This window comes from Polypterus senegalus, chromosome 16 (genome assembly GCF_016835505.1).
Source record: "Polypterus senegalus isolate Bchr_013 chromosome 16, ASM1683550v1, whole genome shotgun sequence".
Classification (NCBI taxonomy): domain Eukaryota; kingdom Metazoa; phylum Chordata; class Cladistia; order Polypteriformes; family Polypteridae; genus Polypterus; species Polypterus senegalus.
This window is the reverse complement of record NC_053169.1, coordinates 85644777-85667690: the sequence shown is the minus strand read 5'-3', so window position 1 is coordinate 85667690 and position 22914 is coordinate 85644777. Positions and strand designations below refer to the sequence as shown.

The 22914-nt window shown below is 36.4% G+C and overlaps 1 protein-coding gene across 3 annotated transcripts in view; it reads left to right on the top strand.

The window, feature by feature from the left end:
- The window catches only part of hhat (hedgehog acyltransferase), a 287098-nt gene extending 264534 nt beyond the window's left edge, over positions 1-22564 (top strand). For all 3 annotated transcript variants that reach the window (XM_039738569.1, XM_039738567.1, XM_039738568.1), the window contains one exon: positions 22235-22564. In XM_039738569.1, coding sequence (XP_039594503.1) covers positions 22235-22320 — 86 coding nt within the window. In that variant the 3' untranslated portion in view covers positions 22321-22564. The remainder of the gene's footprint in view (positions 1-22234) is intronic.
- Positions 22565-22914: the final 350 nt, after the last annotated feature.

Genomic DNA, 22914 nt, shown 5'->3' with positions numbered 1-22914 from the left:
ATAGTGTACAATAACAACATTTATTTATATAGCACATTTTCATACAAAAAGTGGCTCAAAGTGCTTTACATACTGAAGAAAAGAAAAATAAAAGACAAAATAACAAGTTTAAATAAGACAACTTTAGTTAACATAGAAAAGGAGTAAGGTCCGATGGCCAGGGTGCTCAGAAAAAAACTCCAGACGGCTGGAGAAAAAAAATAAAATCTGCAGGGGTTGCAGGCCACGGGACCGCCCAGTGCCCTCTGGGCATTCTTCCTAACATAAATGAAATAGTCCTCTTTGTAGTTAGGGTTCTCACGGTGTAGTAATGGCAGTTACAGTTTGTTTGTCCTTCTCCACTTTAAGCCCATCTGGAAGTGCACCAAATACAGCTGTTAATGTATTGGGAAGGATTGTGACACCAAGGCTGTCTGAAAGGCATTTAAAGATTTTGGTCCAGAATGATATTAATTTGGTGCAGGACCAAAACATGTGACCCAGTGAGGCTGGAACTTAGCTGCAATGTTTGCAGATTGGATAATTGTTAAAGACTGTCTTCATCAAAATTAGATATCTTCAACTTTGAGCTGTTCTGCAGTACAACCAAGTAAGTGCAATATGATAAAAAGAGGCCAACTAACATTAATATCCTTTAGACCAGTGGTTATTAGACTCAATCTTGGGGGACCCTCTGTGGCTGCAGGTTTTATTCCAATCAACTTCTGTTTTTAATTAGATTCATTGGCCTAACTATGTGAGCTGTTATTTCTCAGTTACTATTTTCTGAGGTTAATTTAGAATTGTTAAAATTAAGTTTGAGAAACCATTGTTTACATTCACTAAACAGTTATATAGGGTTATAATGCAGAATTTTTGTTTTACTTTTTAAAAATGTTTTCATCCTGGTTTTCATCCTGATTTTCCACATGTTCTGTTTATGTAATTCATTATTTACTAATTGGTGAGTCTGACTCTGAAGCAGTTGCAGCCTTTTACCATTTAGTATAGTTTTCCTGGGTGTCTTCTCTGCTGGTTTTTAATTGTAATTATAATGATACCATGAAAGGGTTAAGATTAAAGAAAGAGAATAAAGACCAGCTAATTGAATGAAATCAGTTTATTATCACTGATTGTGAATCTGGTTGGAACATAAACCTGCAGCTACATGGGAACCCCAGGATTGAGTTTGGGAGCCACTGTGTTAGACATACAGGATTTCCTAAGAGAAGGAAAAGTTTAATGCAGTACAAACCATAGATACATCTGGCCTTTTGGAAAAAGTCACTTAATACCTTTTTTTTTTTATTTTTACATTCAGCTGTATAGTTATTTTGTTCTAGATTATCCAAGATCTGTTTTTCACTGATTGTCACTAATGTCTGAGACCCGCTGTAACACTATGTTCTTGTTTTATGTTGCTTTATTGATGAAAGAATATAAAGATTTTCTGTCAGAGTAAGGACAATTTATGTAATGTGACTTTCAATAAAACAGTCAATGAAAACTGCAGTCATAAAGCAAGAAAAATATAAGTCGATAAAATTTGACAGATTCCATCATTAAATTAAAAAGAGAAATGCAAACTGTTAAAAAAGTATGCTGTACTTACAGTATATTATAAAATATAAGTGGATTTAAGATGAAATGCTGTAAATTATTTAAAGTGTCTCAGAGTAGGGAAATGGTCCTAACTGGCTATAAAAATCTCAGAGTGACACAAATTTGGTCCTACTCTTAGATGTAGGAGTAAACCGATTTTATCAATTTTCATAATTTAGGAAACTACTCCTCACCTGGATTTAGGAGAGCTTGTGAGCTGTCCAAACTCACCAAGCACTCAGCCAATAACAAATTTATATCTTTGTCAGACTTTTATTGCAACTCATATGAGTAATTCTGGGACACTTGATAAATATAGACCTTGATCTGTATTTGTTTGTAAATTTTTAGTACCCATTGATTCATCCACTATTGAATCTGTTTGATCCATCTAAGTGTCATGAAGGTCGAAGTTTGTCCTGGCAGCATTGAGTGCAAGATATAAATAAGTCCTAGACATGGAAAGAGCCAGTCACAGGGCATGCTCACATACTTATATACTCAGTCTTTGCCACCGGCAGATACAGATGGCTTGCTAGTAGTTTGGGATGGAGTGGTAAGGTAGTAATGGCAAACCAAAGAAAAAGAAAGATAGGGAAGATGAATGTTTATTTACAGTTCAAAGCAAAAAGACAAAATTTAAAAATAAAAAATGAAGGCTTTTACTCTCACTATTACTAATAACTCTATGGAAAATCAGCACCAAACACTAAAAAGGTTCTGTGGCAGCAACTCACCCTGAAAAATGTGTGGCCTTCCAGATAGCCTCTACCGCTCCCATTATGGAGCCAAATGCTGTGACACCCAGCCTCCCTAGAGGCACTAACATATGGACAGCTATGTCATCTACTGTGCACCCAGTCTCTATATCTTCTGGTGTTCTCATAACTAAAATACCAGCATTAACACCCAGCTTCTCTCAAAACTGGTGTGGATACTGCTAAAACATTAATTCTCTTCCAACAAATCTGGCAATCACCAACAAAGACTAAAAACAACCTCTCGACTTTGTCACAAAGACCAAAAACACCCTCTCTACTTTGGCTAATAAAGCTCTGTCAACTGTTCTTTCGGCCTCCTCTAAGGTTGTGACTACTGAGGGATAACTGACTGAGTCCCAAAATGTCTACCAAGGTATTCTGACAAAGAAGAAACTTACAGCAAAAACAGGCCAGACATGGACATATATCAACTAAAAACTGTAACCGATACTAATCTTATAGAAATCAATGCAGACTTCCAACCAACAAAACAAAACTGTCCCCATACCTGATGAGTGACATGCCCATTGACTTGCAGTTGTGCTCCAAAACAATGACAGCATTTAAAATATAGCCAAATACACTCACTCACTAGACTCACTAGACCCTTTGTAACTATCAGTCAATTGGTAAGCTTGTGTTCTGTATGTAATCACCCACTATACAGTAAATACCAATACACATTTTAGTATTCCCAACGTTTTGTGGCTTTTTGTTTTTTCTCCTTACATGGTCCATTGCGTAATCACTCAGATTCTTAGTCATTAAATTGTGTTTTATTGACATTGTTGAAGGAAAACCTTAGCACCCAGAAAAAATGAGCAAACTCCACACAGATTCTACTCCAGCCTTGGTTCAAATCCACAGAACTCTGAATCTGTAAGGCTATGAATATTTTTAAGTGTGACGATGCTTCTGTTTACACTAATACATCTCAAATTCTTAAAGTGCATTAATCACATAAATTGAAGTGGCAACAGGTGAAGGGGAATGTCCAGAAGGAGGCGTAAGGCTTTGCAAATAAGAAAGGCATTGAAAGCTCCGGTCATTGATCACCTACAGGAGTAACATACACACTTTCTTACATTGTATTAATCCATCTATCCATTTACAGTTTTGCTTAATCCATTTCAGGATCATAGTAATATCAGGCACAAGGCAGAACCAGTCCTTACCATTTGTTGTTTTTCAGTGCACACATACACATATAAACACACTTGCTCATGCTAGGCTAATTTAGACAATGTAAGAAGTTTCACAAAAAAAAGCAGTGACCATTCAGTCCATCTAACTCATTTGGTTTGCTATTAGAAAAGTTTTCCCAATATACAGTAACATCGTGTTAGGTTTTCAGATTTTTCAAGGTATTTACTTCACCTCACACTCAGTAGTTTGCTCCAGACTTGTATGACTGTTAAATAATTTCCACCAATATCTTTGAGTGTATGATTTACTATTTAATTGAAATAATTTTGTTACATCAAATTTACTGATGACTTTGAGAATTCTGAATATCATTTTGAAGCAGCATTCTCTCCTTAAGACTAAAGAGATTTAATTGGCTTTGACTGTCAGAGAAGGTATTGTTCTTTGTTTCCAGGATTGACATGGTTGCCATTTTCTGCACAGCTTCTAGTCGTTTTTAGTAGCACAAAGTTAATCTGATTTGATCTCACTAGAGCTTGCAGTTATTACAGAATTGCCAATTACCCTAACATTTCTTTGGGTTGAAAGTAAAAACAGGTTTCCTTCTGTCCTGCAGTGGAAATTATTTAATTTTTTCAATTCAATTTTTTTGAACTGCAGACTGCTTATATTTATTTTCAATTTGTTGTTCAAGCAAATCAGGATCAGCTAAATTTAAAGAATTCTTAAAAGAATTTTAATTACAGAGGCAATTCACATTGGAAATATTTATCTTTCATATGTTCTTTCCGTATTGCACAAGTAGTCTATAACCTTAAGGCAGCTAGCTGTTTCAATTAGTTTATAATCAGGGAAAAGAAAGCAGTACCAGGTACATAAAAATATTAAAGACTTTGAGCAAAGTCATTTATCACAAAAACAGCCAGCCAGTAAATATGTGCAATGTCACATGTCCCGAAGCCCCCATGAAACTTTTAACATAAATATGGCTGTCACAAGGAGCGATATCATTGAACGAGACATAGGACCATCGTGATTTGGACATTAGAAAACATAAGCTATGAATAACACAGATTAGTAAATTAAAAACCACCCAGAACTGCATCAATTCCTGACATTGCTAATTATCAAACATTTGATACATTTTGCAAATGCACAAATGCCACATGATAGTCTGATAGTGGTCACGGGACATTGTATGTTTGATTACAGGTACAACAAATAGATCTGACGAGTCATCAACCGCAGCACTAATTGAGGTTGTCGCTGCTCTTGTGAAAAGAATGGAGATAAATGCCATCAACTCAGAGAGGGAGAGGCAAGTTCATTGTACCATGTGACTGTCACTGAGAGAATAAAACTGAATAATAAAACAAAAAATCGCAAACTTTTGCAAGTAGCCAAAATTTACACCGGGTGTTGCAGACTCAAATCAAATGTATGTTTTTATTATATTATAGTAATAATAACAGCAGCTCACTACTCAAAACGCAGAGCAACCAGATTTGAACCCAGAACTTTCTGGTTATAAGGCAGCAGTTCTTACCTCTGCACCATCCAAGAATGCATATCAACTTTCTGTCAATTGACATTTGAGCTTGGGTTCTTTTAACTCATTAACAGCAACATGTAAGTTGAATGATTTTTTTTTCTTTGGTTATATGCTTGAATAAAAGCGCACGTGTTTATTTGATATTTGGACTAAAGTTTTCACACATTATACACTTCACATCATTATTAGTATAACATGAAAAAAGTTTCTGCTTTAGGTATGTGTTCAACATTTCTTGCCTCGCATTTCTTATCATCCTACACTTACACTGACAGTTGTGGACACTGATGAGGAGAGGTGTGAAGGAATTTAAGGTGGCCCAGGATCACGAGTTTTTTCATACGCTTCAGGAATTCTAGTGTTAATAGTGAATATTAAATTTTTGTAAATAGAAGGCACTGTCTTTATTGTGGCTCTTTTCAAAGTTAAAATGGTTTAAAAATAGAGTTTAATTTTTTTATTTCTGTATGTGATTTGTTTGTTACTTTTTTGAGTAAATGGTTAAGATCCTGTCCGTAAGATTATTATTTCAGATATGGATCCTGTGGCTCTGCCATTACATTTCAGCATCTTGTACAGTATTATCTTAGTTGAAAGTAGCTCATTGATCATTCACCCCCAGATTCTGCATTTTTCGATGTATTAAATGTTGTATCCTAAAAAACAGCCACATTTGTAAAAAATCTGATTGGTTCACAATATATGTATAAGTTGAAAAGGGTTGCCTTAATTTTTTTGAAGCCAACAAGAAGGAAATGAAACACTCTGTATTAGTTAAGGGATTCATTTGAATGTGTATAGCTCTTTATAGCTGAATAGTCCTGTTTTGCCTTGGTAGAGTTCTATAGTACTCTCCCTTTTTGTATTCTTTAATGATAGATAGATAGATAGATACTTTAATGTGTAGCCTTTGTCAGAATGCCTTAAGTCTCATAGACTTACCACTGTTTATAAGGTATTATACTTTATAACTTCTCCCCACCTTCCCTTCTACATTTATAACCTCAGGCAATTAGGTAGAGTAAAAGACAAGCAGGAGTTAAGTTATACTTCAAATAATGAGTTATTGATAATACAGTAATCCCTCGCTATATCGCGCTTCGACTTTCGCGGCTTCACTCTATCACGGATTTTATATGTAAGCATAACTAAATATATAATGCGGATTTTTCGCTGCTTCTCGGGTTCTGCAGACAATGGGTCTTTTTACTTCCTGTACATGCTTCCTCAGTTGGTTTGCCCAGTTGATTTCATACAAGGGACGCCATTGGCGGATAGCATGTGAAGCTAACCAATCAGAGCACGCAGTTAAGTTCCTGTATGCTGAATGCAGTGTTAACCAGGAAGTCTCTTCTCGCTCATTCAGCATCAACGTGTTTCGCTGTGTAAAGAGTCAACTTTTGTGCTCTTTTGTGTTTATCTTTGTGCATAGTCAAGCCCTTCATTAAGGCTCCAAAACGATTTGCTCTTGCTACTGCTTCAGCGTCTGTGCCCAAGCGCCAACGGAAGATGTTAACGATTGCTGAAAAGGTAAACGTTTTGGATTTGTTGGAGGAAGGAAAAAGCTACACCGCTGTAGGACGCCATTACAGCCTCAATGAGGCTACAATTCTTTTTATTTAAAAAGTAGGAAAGGAATATACAATCTACGGCCGCAGTGTCCTTTTAACCAGGGTGCAAAACGAGTTGTAAGTGGATATAATAAGGCAGTAGTCTGGATGGAATCTGCTTTAGGGATTTGGATTGAAGAACAACGGCGGTGCTACACAGTCGCCTGAAGTGGCTCCTTTAGAAGGGCTGTAACACTCTCCTTTGTTGTGCAGTAAAATAAAACTCATTGTTATTGGACAAGTCATCGTGTCATTGTTGGTGAGTAACCATAATTAATTTTCTACTTGCAGTACTTAGTACATGTACGTACGTTTAGTGTCACTGTACACACATTTACTGTATACTATTTTTCTTGCATTGTACGTATTTATTGCTGGTGGCCTGTCTATCGTAATGTCTGTAACATATGTGATATCGGAGACATTCAATATCTTTAAAATAATATTTAGGTTTTACTGTATATAAACAGTGTGTTTACATATGTAATTTCAGTGAATCTTACCTAATATCTAAGAGAATACAAAGGGTTTATGCTATATAACTGTGCAGGGAATATTTATAAACAGTGTGGGAGAATTTATAAGGACTTAAAATATATAAAAATAACCATACAAACATATGGTTTCTACTTCGTGGATTTTCACCTATCGCGGGGGAGTCTGGAACGCAACTCCCGCGATCGAGGAGGGATTACTGTATTCGTAAAGAACAAGTAAACACTGACAACCATGCAACCTGATAAATACTGATATGTAGTTTCAGGCAGCACACAGACTTGCAGTTACTTTAAAAATCTCTAGTTAAGTCAGCATTTTCTAGCTTTCCTCTGGAAAGGTCGTATGCCTGTCTTAATAAGGCCATTGAGCTTTGCTTCTTAGTATGATCTACTTTTCAGTCTTTGGTGTGTGAGATGCTTCTTCATCATGATGGTGTGAGAGTGAGAAGGAGGGGTAAAGCAGGCAAATTTATTCATTCTATGTTCAAATTCAATTCCTAATAGGGCATTGTGGAACAGAATGGCTTCTGATACAAAACCAAACAGCCAACTTTAGACAAAGAGAATTCTAGTGTAACACATCGTCCAGTTACTGGCTTATTTTCACAACTGCCCCCAAAAACCATTTGTTGAGTGAAGCTTGCCAGCTAGGTATTTGTGGGGGTTGATTGAGAGAGTCCTGCAGAGAATCATTTGCCAGACTGGTTTTAGGTACTTCCCCCAAAGCTGTCATAAAATTCACTTCCTGACACAGTCCTAAAGACTCTTGGATTAGATATGACAGCATATCATTGAAGTAAAACACTAATATTACATTTGCTTTATCTGACTTACAAATAAAAAACATACAAATTTTTATCAACTTGTGTACTAAATTTCATACCACAACAAGTTCTATGAGTGCAAGTATTGTTTTATTGTAATAGCATATTATCACAGGTAGCTTTTTACTTTTGTTTAAAAGTCTATACTATGTATTTACTTAAATGTTACCATGTTATCATTATCCACTTTCAGGTAGTTTTCTCTTAGGACTTTTCTCAACTCCCTAGACTTAAATCGATTAAAAGCCTTTAGTTGTGATTGCTTGCAATATAATTTCATTCTGTGTGTAATTTTCTAAGATCAGTATGAACTAAGTGATTACCTATAGCAAATGTGAATTTCCTTTTCATGTTCAGCTGGGCGTTGCATAATCTGACTTATGTAGTTTAAATAGATTTTGCCATTACTGGAGGCTTAATTAGGTCATTGTTTGTGCAAGCTAGTTTGATTATTAAATGCGTAATGCAACAGCTGTATCAGGGAAAGTCTCAATTTCCATTATACTCGTGTCATTCTGTAGGGCAAGAAAAAAAAATGTGACCTTCAGTCATTTCTCATTTGCTTCCTTCAAAGCAACATATCGATGAATGTCTGTTAATAGATGACAGAATGGTTGTGGGGAAACGAGAAAAGTGCTGTACATGTAGCTATGATGGCTTTTGTGGTACCGTCTCAGTTAATGCTACTTGAACTTTATAAATTTGGGAAAAGTGATATTTTTAAAGCATATAATTTTTTTTGTTCAAGTTCATATTTATCATTATATGTACATCGTAAAATAAAATTCTTACTTGCATATCTCCTTCAAATAATGACTATGGATACAAAACAAAAAAAAGACAGACACCTTTATGCAAAAAAAAGTGTAACATGTATGCCACATATAAGCATAAAGTTTAATTTTCTTTCCATCATCCTTATTGTTTTTCCCTGAATATTTGATAAAGTATACCTAGGTTACTTGAAGAGTTACAATTATTACACAAGTATTTAGATTTTTACAGCACAGTAGCAATACCACTGATAAATTACAGCTCCCAGATTCAAAATCCAACCAAGTCTCTCTTTATGTAAATTTCACGCATTCTACACCTGCCTCTGTGGTTTTTCACTCCAGGTATTTTAGTCTTCATCTAATATTCCAAATGTGTGTTAGGTTGATTGGTGACACTGAATTCATGGTTGAAATGATTGCTAGAATGTGTATCCTGCAGTGGGTTGGCACCTAATTTGGAAGGGTTCCTGCCTTGCACCCAGTGCTTACAACCTTGAAATATGAACATTTTTCACTTTATATCTTTTGGCAGGTGGCTGAAGCCCTTACCCGGCCGGAACACCTTTATGCTGGAAGGGCTTGGGGGCGAATGCGTGCATACACCATTATCTCCCCTGGGATTCTAGATGGTAGCCTCCATGGATTTGTACTGGACTTGTGACTGTGTCTGTCTGTGTCAAGTTTGAGGAGCTAGAGCACCCCCTTCAGGCCACAATCTCTGTTTAGATGTAGAATGAGTAACAATTGTCTTTTTTGCATAGACTGCAGGTATGAAATGAAGCATTAGTAGAAGAATGTTACATTCTCAAAACAAAGTCAATTAAAGATCTAAGTGGGCCAGAGTCCCTGAATCAATATACATTAATTCATAAAGTAATTCTTATCTACCTTATTCTACCACTAATTTAAAGGAATTAAAAATATCTTGTATAAGTGCAATGTGTGTTGCCTTTTATACATAAAAAAATACTAATACTTGGTAGATGCAATACTAGCCTAGAGCAGCACTATCACTTCAAAGCTACAAAAACTTGAGTTCAGTTCGTACTCCACTTATTATCATATGTAGATTGGGTACATTTTCCTAATTTCTGCTTTTTTTTTTTTTATGGACACCCTAGATTCTGCATCAACCCAAAGGTCTAAATATTAGATTAACTGGCAGCTTTAATCTGGCATGGTATCAGTAACTGCTTTCTGCCGTGGACTAGCAGTTCATTTGTAAACATTTCCTGCCTAGTATCAGATGATGTTGGATAGGTTTGACTTTCCATGACCTTATAAAAGAAAAACGGTTTCAGAAAAAGATTTGGTGGGTGGATTGTTTCCTTTAGAAGAAAAAGCTCCCTAATTGGAATAAGTTCTTTTAAATTGCGGTGTTTTAAGTAACCAGAAACTATATAGATATAACGTAAAAGGCAATATCCCTCCCATAGTGATACGGCGGTAAAGATCACATAAGAGTGAATAACTTAGCTTTCTTTAATGATGATTTACGTGGCATAACAGACGAGGAAGCCATAATAGCATGACAATATCAAGGTGGGATGTTGATCTTTACAGTCTGCCATTTTTCGTCGCTGCGCTGGAAGGCTTTTCGGGACGAATGATGATATCTCACATTCGTCTGTCCATTGGCTTCATAGGGTTTGACTGCTTGTCCACGTATTTATACTGTCTGCTTCACGTGCAGGCCCCTCTCTGGTCTCCAAACAAGGAAAGGAAAGAATTCAATTTCATCTGAGGAATAGTACAATGCCTTCGCAGTTGTCCCCTTCATTCTCCAAACTGCTAAAGTAGTGGTTTTCTAAATGCAGGCTGACTAGCCCCTGTGTGCCAAACTTGGCCTGCACATGTGAATGAATTCATGAAATAATTTCTTGTACAGAGCACAGTGACATTAAACTTATATTCGTGTTACATGGATGTATGAATGTCTATTATATATAATAAGCATATGAGTTTTGAAAATCATTGCAAATAAATGGCAAGTCACATTTTGTGAGACTATTAGATAAATAAGAGGAAACAACGTTAGAACCATTTTGAATGATTCAATAAGTTTAAAATAAATATTTTACAGCAAGCATACTACATTTCTCCACAATGTTTTTTTTTTTTTTTTTCACTTAATATATTCATAAAGTATAAGTCTTTTTCACAAAAATGTGATCATTACTTTCTTGAGTCATGCAGTCTTAGTTTTCTTTATTCATTCCATCCTGCACTCTGCCTGGCTAGATTAATAAAAAAGGAAACTATAAATTCAGACTTGAAGAAGCCCACTTTATGCTCTAGGGAGACATTACTCACTGTGTTGTGCTTTAGATTGCTACTGTATTACAAGAATAAAAGGCCTTTTGTACCTTTCACCGTAGCAGAGCTTGTGGGGGGGACCTACCACATTGATGCACTATAGAAAGATCATTCAGAGCAAATGAGTGCTTTAGATCACCAGTCAGGTGATTATCTGATTCCTTTTCCAAAGGTCCTACTCCCAGCCTAGACCATAATACTGAAGCAAATTGCTTTTTTTGCCAAGGGAAAAGTGTTATAACACAAGAAATATATTATTGCCTTGTGAATTACTGATAGTTGTTCTAGCATCTTAGAGATAGCTACTGTAGTCTACAGTACCCAATATTAGAACAAGAATTTCTCACTCTTATAGACTATCCAATTTTTGAAATTAAAATCTTTTTATAATATAGTTTCAAGTCTGCTAACCTTTCTGTCATTGAGTGATCTAAATTAAAACTATATACTAGAAATAGATCCTCATTTTATGGAAAGAAAAAGGAAAGATGAAGAGTTGCATACATATGTACTGCACAAAATTGTGTCTTTTTGAGTTGAGTGGTTTAAGTGCAAGAGTGGAACAAATATCCAGTTTTAAAGCTGTAAACTTCATTCTGTGTATTCATCTCACAATTATTCTCTGTGGTATTTCAGGATAAATAAAGAACTTCAAAGCAAAATATAAAGGAAAAAAGTTATAGTGGTGAAAGCAATAGACAACAAGAAGAGAAAAAGATATGGAAACCATATAGGATGCTGCAATTACCCTGGCCTGTACTGAAAAGCAGGAACATTGGGGAAACACTAAGAAGAAGCAACACATGAAGTAAAACTAAAGATAAAAGCAGTATCCCCAATTTGTCTGGTCAGATAAGACTTGTCTAACATATGATATTTATCAGGGCTGAGTAAGTGAAAAGAGTGATGGAACTGTTTAGCGTGACAGGTTTCAGTCTGGGAAATATTAGTTTGGAGCTTGTCTGCCCAAGACTGTAAATGTCAAATAGTATTCAGCCATTGTAAACCTGTCTTAGTTTACATTTTCCCAAGTACCACACAACATTTTTTTTTAAATAATAATAATACCTGTTTCCTGCGGCACAGCCTTTAAATGACATTCATGTTGTTTAGGTTTTTATTGCATTTTTGAAATGTTAGGCATGGATTTGCAAAGATGACAATATTATGTCAAAGTTTTTAAATTGAATGTTGTTTTCTTGCTTCCTTGGTATTTGATATGTTTTTTTTTTAACTGAGATTTAGTTTTCTTGTAAAATATAAAATATTTTTTTATTGTCCATTGGTATTGTTTGCGGCTGCACAGTGTTACAGTGGTACTTCTGCTGTCTCGCAGTAAGGAGATGAGGGTTCACGTCCTGGGTCCTCCCTGCATGGAGTTTGCATGCTCTCTCCGTGTCTGCGTGGGTGTGATATGGCGGGTCCGCAGCTCAGAATAACAGGCCAGTTTTAAATAATCACCGCACTTGCAGCTTAAAAAGAGGGGGCATGGCAGTGTGGCCAGAGTGGTTCCTAGGCACGATGAGGGCATGGGTGTTTCCACACTGAAGTGCACAGGTGTGGGATCATCCATGTCCATGATTGATGCCAGCAACTGCTAATCACCACACCTGTGCCACTTTCCCATTATATATAGTAGGAGCGTGACTGTGGAGGCCGAAAAAGAGAACGGAGGTTAGAGGAGGAAGAAGAGGAAGCTGAAAGCCGGTGGGGGTGTTAGCGAGTGAGCAGGAACAGCAAGGTCGCTGGTAACAAGGCAGCTGGGAAGTGAGCCCTAGTGGGGTGTTTGGCTGGTACCTGGGGGCAGATGGATTGGGTCACTCCTACTAAATTTTGCAGAGGAGCAGGAGTGACCACGATCAAGGATGGCTTGCTGCAGAGGGCAGTGGGAATCGGATGCTTGGGAGGTGGAAGTCCCAGTGTGAGCGCCCTGGTCGCTGGGGGAACCTGAGTCTTGGTTTGGCAGAGCACTACAGAGCCAGGGTCCGAAATGCTATCAGATCATTAGGAGAAGTCAGCTGCAGGTAGGGCTACTCCCCTGGTGCAGGGCCCAGATGGGAGAAGCAGGGGAGCCGCAATCTGAAGAGGGCACCATGTTTTTTTTTAAAAAAAGGGACTGCTTCCAGCCAGAATTTTAACCTAGTTTTAAAGGATTTATTTATTTATTGGATTATTTTACCCTCCACATGGTTTTATGGGTTATTTATTTATTGGCATTTTGATACACTGCACTGCTTTGGACACTGATTTGGTTATGACTGGTTTTGTTTTTAAAAAAAAGCACTTTACACCATTCCCCTTGCTTAATTTGGTGTCCTTATTGTCCAGTTCATCCAGTTAGATTACCGATGGTGACGGGTTCTAGAGGCTCCCAGAAGAGTGGTGAGAGCATGGAGCAAGAACCTGCCTCGTCACAGTGGTTTTCCTCTGGGTGCTCCGGTTTCCTCCCACAGTCGAAAGACATGTACGTTAGATGGATTAGTGATGCTAAATTGGTGTTTTTAGTGTATGTATGGGATGTCTTTGTGTGTGTATTTGCCTTGCTATGGCTTGGTGCCCTGTCCAGGGTTTGTTCCTGCCTTGTACTGTATGATTGCTGGGGTAGGCTCCAGCACCCCCCACAACACTGTTCAAGACTAAACTGGTTAGAAAATGACTGACTGATGTCTAATGTTATACAGTAAGTTTTCTTGTAGCCTAAAACTAGCAAACTGTTTTCTCACTGTGCTTTGTAATAGCACAGGTGTGTTTAAGTGGAAACAAGATTTTATTCCTAATTTGTTGTGGAATTAGAAAATATAATTGTCAGAATTTCCATTAAACTAAGGTCTTTTTTTCTCCCAAACAACAGTTTATACAGTTTTAAGAATTTCTATTGAAGGTGGTTTCCCTTTTCAACATACAAGTATACTCTATAATGTCAAGATACATAAAAGCAATCGGTCTTTATTTGGAGACTGTTATGGTAAAAATCATTATTGTTCTGCTTGACAATTTCCCATATCAGATTTTTGTCCTTAGACTATCCATAGAATATGTTTGCTGTAAAATGAAGACTTTTTGTAAATGTGTTTTTTTTTTTATAATTTCTTTTTGCACAGTGGTTCATCAGGTGGTGGGTGTGGCAATGTGTTGTATCAGTGCATGTTCCCAACCTCTTGCACACTGCTGACAAGAGACTTTGAAAGGTAGACTCCCATTTAGAGTTTGCATGTCCTTGTTTGAAGTAACTCCCACTGTTAAGTCATACTGCTAGGTTGTTTTTCAACCCTAACCCAGTGTAATACAGTATAAGAATGTATAGGTGTGCCCATGATTGTGCCCTGCAGTGACTTTATGCCCCACCAGGGATGATTCTTGCCTTTTGCCTATTGCTCCCAGAGCAGGCCCCTGTTCCATTGTAACACCATATTAGAAAAAGAAAGAAAAATGGGCAGATGTCCGTATGGATTAATCTGTAGCTTTTGTGGCTGATATTTTAGAAATGTGACAACAATAATGTGGCAAATGTTGAAAACTGGATTTTAAACAATAATGAGAAAGTGTCTGTGCTTCCTTTAATCAGAGTAGATGAAGAGTATTCTTCATAATCATTCCTAAACTCCTGTCAATCCTGCTGGTCCTTAAAAGAGTGTAAAACCACCCACACATATATTCTTCATATTATGCTTCTTGGAACATTTCTTGTTTTTTTTTCTTTAAATCATCAAGGATAATGTTTAATAACAAGGGAGATAAATAACATATCTAGTTCAGATGACATTTGAGTAAAGAAATTCACTAATATGGGGTTTATATAAGATATAACGTTTGGCTTTGAAAAGAGTTTTTTTAATGAAGTTGATTATTTTTCCTGGTACTCTATGACATTTCAGACTGTCCCAGATTGCCTTATGTTCTAAAGTTTTAAAGGCTCTGTCAAGGTCTGAATACCAGGTATAGAGAGGATCTCTGTCCCAGCAATTATTCTGCTACAGTCTTCAAGATAATGGCAACAAATCCATCCATCCATTTTCCAACCCGCTTAATCCGAACACAGGGTCACGGGGGTCTACTGGAGCCAATCCCAGCCAACACAGGGCACAAGGCAGGAACCAATCCCGGAGAGGGTGCCAACCCACCGCAGGACACACACAAACACACCCACACACCAAGCACACACTAAGGCCAATTTAGAATCGCCAATCCACCTAACCTGCATGTCTTTGGACTGTGGGAGGAAACCGGAGTGCCCGGAGGAAACCCACGCAGACACGGGGAGAACATGCTAAATCAACAAGCTAATTATGAAGAAGGGCTCTGTTATTGGACACACTCAGTATCCACTGGAGGTAGTAGCAAAGACAAAACTGATGGCCATTATCAATAATGGTGCACATGCTTTCTCTGAGAAACTATTATTATGTAGTTTTAGTTAACTAATTATTTAGCGGATGTGTTTCAAAAAATGCTCCTGGGGTTTTTTCATCAGGACTTGATTAAGATTCTGTGGTACCCTTGGACATCAGCACCTCTGGTGTCCTCTTGCACGCCAACAGTGACAACGCAAATGCAATACACTTTGCTGTACATCAAAAACAGTTTCACAAGCAAGTACTAATGTTGGCACGCAAACATGCAAAATGCAGACTCATGTCACCTGTATCCGTCGTCTTAAATTCCAAATGAAGGCCTGTAGGAGTAAGTTGCTATTAGAATCTATATAATTAATCATGATTGTTAATGTTAATGTTTTGCTACTTTCTTTCAAATTTTTTCACTTTGGCTTTTTAAATATTTTCTTAAATTAGATTTATCCAGTTCTTTTTGTTTCAGAAAAAACAAAAAAGTTAGTCATAGGCAAATCCATTTTGATTATATGTATTAAAACATGGTAATAAAATGTGAAGAAAATACGCAATCAGAATTACTAAATTGAGCCTGAAATCTAATACGATAGTACTCATCAGAATAAGGCAAAATACAATAACTTTTACAAATGGAGGGTTATAAGTAAACCTGAACAAAATGCAAAACAAGAAATAGAAAAATAGGCAAAGGCCAAAATGACTTTTATCAAACAGCCACTTCTCTTACTTGATCTTACTTGGTCCCCATAATACATGGTCTACAGAAATGCTGTAAAAGGTTTCTGCTGTTCATCAACAGAATGGGGCTGAGCCCCCTTGTAATTTGACTCACTGATATTCGCCTCTTGCTTCTAGTTGTGTCACTCGCACCCTAAATCACCATAACTTTAGTGTCCTCCTCCGACTTGACCTGGCTAATATTAGCTTTTTCCCTGTTAATGGTAAATCCTGATTGTTGTGATACTTTATCTTATCTAAGAATTTTTTTTTTTAAGATTTCAGGCAGTTTTGTTTGCATTTGTAGGCTTTTTTTTCATTTTATATGTCATGATTAGATGTTTCATACAAAGGAGTGGAGGCTTCGTAAATAAGCCTCAAAATTAGGCCAGGACCTTTACAACCTGAGAATCAAGCCCACAAAGAGTCTTACTAAAAAAGAGTGTATTTATTTATACTGTATTAATTTATGTATATTATTATTATTAATTTGGAAGATACATTTTATTCAAAGCAACTTAGAGAGCAATTTCTAATTTCATCTAGTCTCTCTTTGGTTTGTAGTTTGTCTTTTCTCCTGTTTTCTGTCTTCCATTTTCATGCTTCCATCGAGACTTTTTACCTTGTCATTTTATTAAAGTATTTCCTATTTTGTGCTTAGATCTGTTCTTACATGATATTTAACTTTATCTTTTTATCCTTTTTCTCTCCTGTTCATGCCACTCAGTTATACTGACCATGCAGTTATACTGCACCATGCTTACTCATGTCTCAGCAGTTTCAGTTTTCTATATCTAATGTTCAGATTGATTTTTAAAAAATGTTGCCAGAAGTGCTTATCCTTCCTACGTGAAAATAGTTCTCTATGAACAGTTATTGTCTGTGTGTATTACTAATGGCAAGTGCCTAAGAGGAGTTAAAAATATGAAATGGACCGGACCCATTGCTCAGAAGCATACATTTATTTTTTCAAGCAATGTGCTGAATTGCATTTACGTTGTATACAAACCCACTCTGAAATCTTCACAGTCACTTAGCTAATATGAAAATGCCCAAGCAGTATTAGTTAAAAGGTATTAGAAGCTTAATCTGATTGTGATCTGAAGGCGGCATCTCTCCTGTGTATTCACTATTCTTCTCTGATTACTTGCATTGTCAATCAGACAAGTGTCTTCCAGTTTTTAAGTGCTTTACCATTCTTTTTTTACCATAATGAAGTGACAAGCTTGTCTGTATTCCATGTTAGGTTTCTAGAAAATACAGCATAGTGCTTGGAGAAAATGGCACCAATTTGAATGAGTCATCCTGTTATTGTTCCACTGTATTTGGAGGTTTTTGGCTTGGATTGCAGCAAGCCTGCACAATAAAAAGAAATACAAAAGCATTAAATTTTTTTCAAACCATCCAGTCAACTGTTCTCCGCTAGTTTACAGTTTCCAGGTCATAAAGGCAGCAATCTGAAAAAAGATTCCAGCACATACAGAGTCTTCCCCGAAGCACCTGGTTGGACATGCTCGAAAAACCTCCCCAGGAATCCAAGTCAGATACCTTAATGACCTAAATTGGCTCCTTTTGATAGAGAGAAGTAGCAGTTGTAGTTTGTCATCCCAAATGTCTGAGCTCCATTCCCTGACACTAGGACTAAGCCCAGATACCCTGCGAAGGAAGCTAATTTCTGGCACTTGTATCCACCATCCAGTTCTTTTGGTCACTACCCAAAGCTTATAATCATAAGGGTAGGAATGTAACCTGAGAGCCTTTTCTCTTCACCATGACTGACCGTAACAGCATCTTCCCTGATTTGCCTGTTGATATTCTGCTCCCTTCTTGTTTCAGTCTTGTACAGGACCTTGCGATGCATAACTCTGCAACTGTCTCTCCATGATTTGCCACCTTATCATGTTGGGATGGTTTGTGTGTTCCAATGATAATAGGAGCTTTGTTGGCTGCTGGGGTAATCACCACCAATATTGTCACCCATGGTAAATTGGTCTCAAGTAAGGGATAAGACTAAGTGTGGTTCAATTACCTCTTATGAAACATTTTATCAAGGACTCAGTAAATCTTGCCCAGAAAAGGGAGCCGGTGTGAGGGGTGTCTTGTTGTCAAGAGTGTCAGGCCCTTAGCCATGTTGCGTGATAGGGCATAGCCCGAATCAGCAACATGGGGCTTTCCTCTACTGGGTTCTCCATCTGCAAAAGAAGTCATAACTTTCTTATTTATTATAGTTCAAGTGGTAATTGAAGGAAAGCACTTTGGCAGACTGATCACTGGATACTAAAACTGACTCTAAAGACATAGAGTGTGACCTCTGTGGCAGGGAATGAAGCTGGGCTACTGTGGGAGTTGGAAAGATGCTGTCTTGATGGTATGGTTGGGCTGACCTCAACACACAGCATGAGCCTCTAGTACCACATTCTTTGAGAGGGGCAGGGCTTTATTCTACTCTGGAGTTGCCTGAGGTGAGAGATGTCAGGCGGGAGTGGGTTTACTTAAACCCCAACGGCTCTTCACATGTATAATGGAATTTACCCTGTTGGCTTGCATATTATAATCTGTTTAGTTAGCCAATTAAATTTGCTTGATTTTTCACTTGGTTTATATGTGTAATTTCTCATTTTATTTTATTTTTAAATTTCAGAGGGGAAAATTTTAATAAAAAAGATGGATCCACTTATAGTATGTAAGAACAGGTTTATGTATTTTCAACTAAAAAGATACAAATGTCTTTCCAAAATATGTTGTTGCATAGAAAATATAAATTAGTTCAAAATTGTACATTGTACATATTTATTTTTCTGTTCAGTGTGGTTTCTTAGTTGAGGGTTACATTCATTGCCTTCATCCAGATAGTAGAGAATTTTTAAGTTTCTCATAAGTACATTTACTTCACTTCGTTGTAAAACGGGGCATCTTTTTGCTGTGACATGATTAGTAGGCAGTGTTAGAATTCTTCTAGTTTGGTAAGTTAAGGTGATGTGTTGGGAAATAACTGTTAATTAAGCTGTAATGTCTATCAGCTGTTACCTTTACAGTTCTGTTTGAGGATTGTAAATTCAAGACTGTATAAAATATAAGTTTAATAAAAATTATTATAATAAGCTCTGCACAGGGAACATTATCATAACATGTGACACAGTGAGGCAAGTGCCTGTTATGATTCACTTCTTTATTTATGTGACAACTTGCACACAAGAGAAACAGTACCAGAAATATTCGATAAAATGCTTATTTCCAGATTCCTTTTGTTGTCACAAAAATGCAAATGAAACGCAGAAGGCGTGGATCAGTACTTAACAATTGTATATACCATGTTTGTGAAGAAATAGCTTTAACCTGAAAAATACTAAACTTATCCTTTAATTATTTACACTGTATTCATCTGTCTATATATAGTTAAAATTACAAAAACTTTGCCAGCGTCTAGCACCTTAGTGATATGATCTGTCACATTAATGTTAAGACTTTGTTTAGAGGACCTTTGTGCCACAAGTGACCGTCAGATCCTATTACGCACAGCATAGTCATGGCTTCTGCTTCTGAAATACACTCATGCAGTTCTGATTAACATCAATCCACTGCCTCCTTGATGTGGTGTCAGACTTTTCAGACATTATAGTCCTGTTTCCATATCCAATGGTTAGTCACCCAAGTGTTTTGAGAATAATGTAATCATAGAATATGCAAATACTTTTTTTTTCTTGCAGAAGGCATTATTAATGGCTGCTGTTTGAAAGTAGTTTCTATAATCAAGTAAGCTTAAATCCTTAAGGAAGCAGAAGCAACTGGAGGGCATTATTCTACTTCACTCTTCATCTGCCAAAGCCATAGTTTTAGAATACATACTTTTGGGTGTCATGATTACAAAAACTCAGTCTAGTGCATATTGCAAACCACTGTGTCCTTCAAACCTGACAAATTAAAAGAGCTTCCAATTCATTAACCTGTTCTGTCTGTTGTTGGGGTTCCAAAAAGAGAATATGGGTATGGAACCAAAAACATTTTTATAGCACTTTATTCATGCTGTTGGAGTCATGTATGGATTAACAATATTACAAATATCAGTTGGTTAAAATACTGGTGAATTGGAACAACTGTAAAAAACAAGTGCAGGTTTATAAACCAACACTCCAATTCATAGTAATCTGCTGTGAATGGTTGACACAGTGAGCAAGTAAAATGTAAATAAGAAAGACAGTAGTGATACTTTTTGCAGGCAACTGGATATCACTATGTGTTTAACATTTAGTGGAAAGTAAATTACATGCTAACTAATCAAAGAAGACTTATAAAAACAAATAATTTCTTATTATTTTAAAAAGCATACAGAAAAAAATATATGTAATCTTTGCTGGCATATGGTAGACAGAATGGAGACCTTTTCACTTTTGCTTAAGGCAAATGATACCAAAAGAAATTAAACTCTCTGAGGCGAATGTCAGTTCCAGAACACCAAAAGGTCAGTTTCCTATCACAGGAGATTTTGATGTTCTTGAACCCAGGGGAAGACAATCAATGGCAGGCTGATCACATGTCTGGAATCATTCACTAAGACTAAGCACAGTTTCTAGTTGAACCATTTTCTTCATGTACTGTATGCTTAGATAATTGAGGGAAAATGTGAAAATAAAAGGGGAGTGCTGCTGCGTGTTTTCTTACACTGGATTAAATTACATCAAACTAAATAAGAGCCTAAGGTTTAACACTCTGCAGGAGGATTGGAATTGCATTATGCACTTTAAGTACATCACTAGATAAAGAATGAGGAATCCTAAATTCCTGTACAGAGTTCTCTTTTTCAAGCTCTCGCCAGTCTCACAAGAAAGTGGCCAATGTTAAAACACTTTAGAAACAAAAGAGTACAATGTACATGCAATTGCTAATACATTATTTGCCATCAATTATGCTTCATATAAGTACAAATCTGCTTGATGTACTTTTAAGACAGAAATGTGGAAAATGTTTTGTATTCATTTGACAGTTATCTAATCAGATAACATGGTATTGAAAAGAAAACTGCTACCCTGCACCTAAATACACATGTTTTTATAAACATATCGGCGGGCAGATTTGTGATGGATCATCTGCCATTGAATGACATATAGTCCTTCATGGATTATTGCTTGCAGTCTTGAAAATGTCACATCCTTGATGATGTAGATAATTTAGGGGAAGTCAACATTTATCATTTTGAGTCGATTGTGAACTGTAATTTTGGTGCTCACCTGGTCATGACCATCAATCAGATTTTTTTTTTTTTTACAAGCAAAATTTTACATATGAAAGTTCTCTTGTTTGGCAGTGTACCTGGCCTAACTCAATGCTCTTCAGCTGAAGCCTAACCTCTAACACCTGTTCTTGAGATACTTACTTGCTCATATTGCTTGTGCAGAAAATGTGTAGGTTAGGTTATCCTCAGAGTTTAAATTGTCTCCAGAGTCCCTTCACTACATTCCTGTCTAAGCTACTCCATAGCCTCTTCCTTTTGCTTACAGTGCCCCTCTGAATTTTGTCAAATGCCTGACAGAATAAAAATCCATTCTTTTCTTTTTGGAGAGAAGATTTTTCTAAAGATAAGTCAGCTCCATGTTGCTAAAGCAAAATACTGTTTAACACTTCTGTGATGATAGTAGAGTACTTTGTTAAGTCTACTGAAAAAAATAATACCCTATAAAGCAGTGGTGCCTAAAAATATGTCCTTTGATGCTGGTACATAGCCAGCCTCATTTATTCTTTCTATTGTGTTATTTGTCAAATTAATGTAATAAAATGTTTCAGAATAGTATGAAAGAATTTAAATTACATTTATACAAATAAGCACAGAGAATAATAATGCACAGTATGTGAAAATGAAGTTTGCAATCTAATTTAAACCATGTTAAACATTCCATCCAGAGATACATTTTCAAGCCCTGTGAGAACCAATGTCAACTGCATCAGGCATAAGGCAGAAATTATCCCTGCTGGATGGAATGCCAATTCAATACAGTTAAAAAAAAAAAAAAGGAAAAATTGTATTCCCGTTTTGGATCTTATGTTACAAAGAATACTATAAATATTTATATGTCATTTCTGTGTATTAAATTGTGTTTATTTTAATTGCAGGTTCTCCAGACAAAGTGATCTTCATTCTTGGATTTCTGTATTGTTTTGCACAAGTAGGAATTGAATGGGAAAGAAGACATCAATGAAGCGGACCTCAATTAAAAAAAGAAACAACTACCAGCGAAATGGAGCTACATTAAAAAAAAAAAGAAAAAGTGCATCTTTGCAGGGGTGCGTATTTTATGCATTCTAAAAGAAATGACACACCTTTGCACACAATTCTCTCAAATCTTTTGAATTACTGGAGCAGCCGACATGCATTTGGTTTTTATAGAAATTTAAACTATTCAGAAATATGTCTGTGAATTTTATCCTAAATCAAATTTACATTCCTTTAAACAAAAAACGGTTATTTTTGTGAGCAATGTTTTTATATAGTATGGTATATGTATTTTATATGCTGCATGCTAATGAAAAATAAAATAGTGTGTAATGTACATATACAAAGAATTGATGTTGTCTTAAAATTGTCATTCCCCAGAATTCTCCTCCATCTAAACCATAATGAGCTGATCTAGCAAATTCAAATGGTTTGTGTACAAACAATAAAACATGCTTTTTTATGTGTAATTATGCAGCACAAAAAATCTTGATGATTTACCCATTGATTGACCTTAACGCTCATTAAGCTTGATGGAAAAAGTCAGTTAAGTTCTGTTTATCTTGCTGGTTACACATTG